The sequence below is a fragment of the Sinocyclocheilus anshuiensis genome, unplaced genomic scaffold (assembly GCF_001515605.1).
Source record: "Sinocyclocheilus anshuiensis isolate Anshui unplaced genomic scaffold, SAMN03320099.WGS_v1.1 scaffold1671, whole genome shotgun sequence".
Taxonomy (NCBI): domain Eukaryota; kingdom Metazoa; phylum Chordata; class Actinopteri; order Cypriniformes; family Cyprinidae; genus Sinocyclocheilus; species Sinocyclocheilus anshuiensis.
Genome location: NW_015549701.1, coordinates 92,925 through 97,401, shown reverse-complemented (window position 1 = coordinate 97,401; position 4,477 = coordinate 92,925). Strand labels below are relative to the sequence as shown.

At 44.7% G+C, this 4,477-nt stretch overlaps 1 protein-coding gene across 1 annotated transcript in view; it reads left to right on the top strand.

The window, feature by feature from the left end:
* The first annotated feature begins 654 nt into the window (after positions 1–654).
* LOC107660568 (uncharacterized) overlaps positions 655–4,477 on the top strand; it is a 13,969-nt gene continuing 10,146 nt past the window's right edge. The window contains exons 1-2 of the mRNA XM_016449890.1: positions 655–1,551; positions 3,303–3,331. Of these exons, the coding sequence (XP_016305376.1) occupies positions 655–1,551; positions 3,303–3,331 (926 nt within the window). The remainder of the gene's footprint in view (positions 1,552–3,302; positions 3,332–4,477) is intronic.

The following is a 4,477-nucleotide window of genomic DNA, read 5'->3' as shown; positions in this document are numbered from 1 at the left end:
TGTAGCTTCACTTCACATCCCTTTTCCACACCTGCTATCCCATTGCTTTTAGCTAGTCTCAGGTTTACATCGTCACTTTGAATGTTCTTCATTTCTTCACTTTAGTTCAGCTGCACTTGGCTCTGATGCTCCATTAAACTACATGCAAACTGGCAGCCTTCAGCCTATAGTATAAAATGTAAAAACAGAGACATCATCAAGCAGCCATACTGATCACACAGTCGACTCTAACACTGTAATCAACAACTCCAATGAGGAATCGATTTATGGAACTCAAGTTCTGCCCCACATCCCGTCCATCATGTGGCATCATGATCAATGTCCTGTTCTAAAGAGCAACTGACCTGGAAAGTTAACCAGGACTCTTGTTAGACTCTACCAGAACACATATGGAGGGATTGTTCGCTATGTCTCCACCAGCAAGATTGCGTTTTCACTTTTGACAGGTGTCTTCATATTCAGAAAACTAACCGGTGCATCTGCATGTTTTAACAGCTGTATGCGTTTGTCCCTGCAGAGCCGAGAGAGCGTTTGAGAAAGTGTGTCACACTCACAGAGTTTGGCCGCTCATCACGGGAGGTAAATGCATTTAGGGCAACTGTGCAAGAGAGGACTGGGGCGTGAAAGCTAAAAATCTAGCCAGCCCAGCTCATCATGGTCCAGTTTTCTACGCACACCAATAATGGAGGCGAAAATACAGAACGGCTCATCGAAAACAGGACGAGGGGTTACGGTCAACGGGACGGTGTCCACCCTGAAGAGGCAGCCGAGGCCACCTGTCTCCTGCACAGCTCCATTAAGCAGCACAGCGAGGAGGTTTTCTGGGTGCGTGCCAGCTCTGTGAGTAGACCTCAGGGTACGAGCGATTCCGAGACAGGCTACCAGAACTCCGACAGCTGCCAGGGAAGTGTGGTGGGATCGGAGAGCCAGGAGGGAGCGGAGCAGGTCGATGCAGGGCGGAGGGACTCGTTGTCAAGTCAGGGCACCTCTGCTGCTTCAACGGCGTCATCCAGCTTAGAGCAGAAGATTGAAGAGAAGCTCAAGTTTTCTCAGTTTCTTGATGAGGTTACATGTAGGGTCCTGGAACCCGAGTGTCTGCAAGCCTTCGGAGCGCCTATCCGTCAGAAGGAGCAGCCTTGTCCACAAACATCGTCTCTCCAATGCCTAAACTTAACACCAGTTTCCAGTCCTTGGTTTGGTTCCAGTAGGGATTCTGCCTGTAATTCCAGGGACAGTAACATGTACAAGTGGGCCAAGTGCATGCCGAGCTGCAAGATTCTGGATGCCAGCGAGACCCTTAGAAGAACTCAAGAGGAACCACCGTTCATGGAAATGTTAGGAAGTACCTACCTAGAGACTGACATAGACAGAGTAAGGAGGGAAGATGAAGTGAGCTCCATACATCTACGAGACATGGAGAAGAGAACTTTACAGACGAGTGGCAAATCTTCTCGAGGAAGTCCGAGTCCTGTTTCAAAGCACTCAGACGGGGCACTGCGGACACCGCACTGCACAACCTCGCTCCCGAGACCTGCTGTGAGCGCCATCATGGTGAGTCTCTGAGGAATTAACCCATATACCCTCTTGAAACACTCTACCTGTTCAGTGGCTCAACACAAATGACTTACTGCATATGTGTTGTTCTAGCATGTCTTTACCAAACTATAGTTCACAGACCAAGAGCTGAAGAGTAATATTAAAAGGTTTTGAAACAAAGAAAGTAGTGAGTAAGCTTGACGGATGTCTTGAGACAGAGCATTTCACAACCTGGGAGCCACGACACCAAAAGACCTGGCACCCATAGTGACTAAACTAAATTTATGAATCATTAAATTTCATCTGGAAGAAGAGATTTCTTTTATCTCAATGGGACCTTCCTGGAAAAAAAAAAAAAAAGGATAAATTAACAATCCAGCACTAGATGATCTTAAGGAGTGATTGGATGATCGGTCATTTATTCCTGTTGCTCTTTGTTCACTTTCTAAAGGAACTGGTTTGGATTTTTCTGCTGTATTGGTATGACAAGTCATCAAATGCAAGTTACTTGACTTAATAAAATATATCGTCCTTTAAAACAATGTGCAAGGCATCTTATCGAAGATTATTTTGAGGTCACAGGAGTAATCGAGCCCATCGCTGCTCTGTGACAGCACTTATTAAAAATACAACAGCGTTTCCTATTATTCACACTGGAGCCGCCGCTGTCTGGACACACTTCTCTCATCTGCCGGGAAACAGCAGCCGTATTAATAATTCATTTGATCTTTTTTGTATGGAAGTGCTCCTTCTCAAATGCCAATCATAAAGGCTGTGCAATGCTAAAACAACAGAAATGATACGAATCGTGGATCGAGTAAAGAATTCATCATAATGTCCCTGTTGCATTACAGACAGTGAGACCAAACTGAAGCGAAGCATAGTGAGTCTGGGCTGATTCAGCTCTGGTGGGCGGGTGCGCGTGTTTCTCAGATCTTCTGGACAACAGTGTGCGTGATGGGATTTTCTCACTCAGAAATAAATGCATTGAGGAAACAGTGTGTGACAGGGAATGACAGGCGTTCAGCTGTGAGCGGAGTTACTCAGTGTTTGTGAATATAGTGGATGGTTGCCATATGACAGTTTTGGGTTGTGTGTTATGAAGACATTCTGCAGGAAACGCAAGTCTCAGATTAAAGCTGTTCGAGGTGTCAATGCACTGAAACGGCAGAACGACGGTGTGTGTTTTTGTATACCTGGTATTCCCAAAAGATAGTAACACCAGTAAATTTTGACCTTGTGGGGACATTTTTTAAGGTCCCCATGAGGAAAACAGCTTATAAATCATACAGAATGAAGTGTTTTGAAAATCTAAAAATGCCTGTAGTTTTATGTGAGGGGCAGGTTTAGGTGTAGGGTTAGAGGATAGAAAGTTTCTACAGTAGAAAAAAACCATTACACCTATGAAATTATGTCTTTGGAATAAAACATGGAAACCCAACGTGTGTTCACAGTGTTGTAGTTGTATTGTGATAATTGACACTTTCCATTTCTTTATTTTATCTAAATTATTACTTGATTTCCTCAGATGCTGTGTTAAATTCTAATTTTGTAATTGCTACTCTATGCACGTTCTTTCTTTCATAATATATGCAAAAATGTTGCGAGCTGGTCTTCTGTTTTGTCTCTATCTCACTACCCAAACGAGCATGTTTAACTAACAAGCAGTGATTAATGGCTCATGAACGCAGAAGGTTTCTGTGATGTGTTGATGACAGCTGTCAATCAAGTGAATAACCGTCAGTGTTCTTCATCTGTTTCTTCAGGTCTCTGATGGAGACGCAAGCAGCAGCAGGTAAAGACACTCCTCTCCTCTCCTCTCCACTCCACTCCACTCCACTCCACTCCACTCCTCTCCACTCCTCTCCTCTCCTCTCCTCATCTGAAAGACGAGGGCAGACTAAAGCAGACCAAAAAATATAGAGCCAATCAGTGCAGAACAATATTATTTAGGATTTAGCTTCACAAACAAACAAATAAATAAATAAGTAATTGTTACCTGAGCACCAAACTGGCATTTTAGAATGCTTTCTGAAAGATCACGTGACACTGAAGACTGGAGTAATACACAAACAAAAACTATTCACAAAGCTACGTATGTCAATGCACATAAAGGATTTTTATTTATCTAATGTCATGTAAAGATGAGGGAAAAGAAAGAAGAAGCCACAGAGGACAAGAAGATATATCAGTGTCCTTCAGCCGTGAGGGGAGAAGGTTGTGCCCCCTTTGATGAGGAGCGAGAATGCTGTCAAAGTCTGCCCCTCACACCTTTTTTTAGTCACGTGGCTGCCATTCCTCAAATGCCTTTGATAGTTTTGTTCTTTGCTTCCTCTCCGACATAAAGGACAGGAGTTGGTGATTGCAGATGTATTGCTCATCCAAGACTTAGACTTTAGAGTCACTTGTCAAACATACAGTTTTTGCTTAAGAATAGTTAGGAAGACCTTAGTTTGCCTTACAATATTTTGTATTACAAATTATTTTCATTAATTTGCCAATTTACTAGTTCTTCCCCTCCTCCCCTCTCCCTCTCTCCTCTCCTCTCCTCTCCTCCTCTTCCTCTCCTCTCTTCTCCTCCTATCCTCTCTTCTCCTGTCCTCCTCCTCCTCTCCTCTCTTCTCCTCCTATCCTCTCCTCCTCTCCTCTCCTTTCCTCTTCCTCTCTCCTTTCCTCTCCTCTCCTCTCCTCTCCTCTCCTTCTCTTCCTCTCCTCTTCCTCTCTCCTTTCCTCTCCTCTCCTCTCCTCCTCTTCCTCTCCTCTCTTCTCCTCCTCTCCCCCCCTCCCCTCCTCTCCTCTCCTCCTCTTCCTCTCCTCTCGTCTCCTCTCCTCTCTTCTCCTCTCCTCCTCTTCCTCTTCTCTCCTCTCTTCTCCTCATATCCTCTCCTCCTCTTCTCTCCTGTCCTCCTCCTCTCCTCTCCTCCTCCTCCTCTCCACTCCT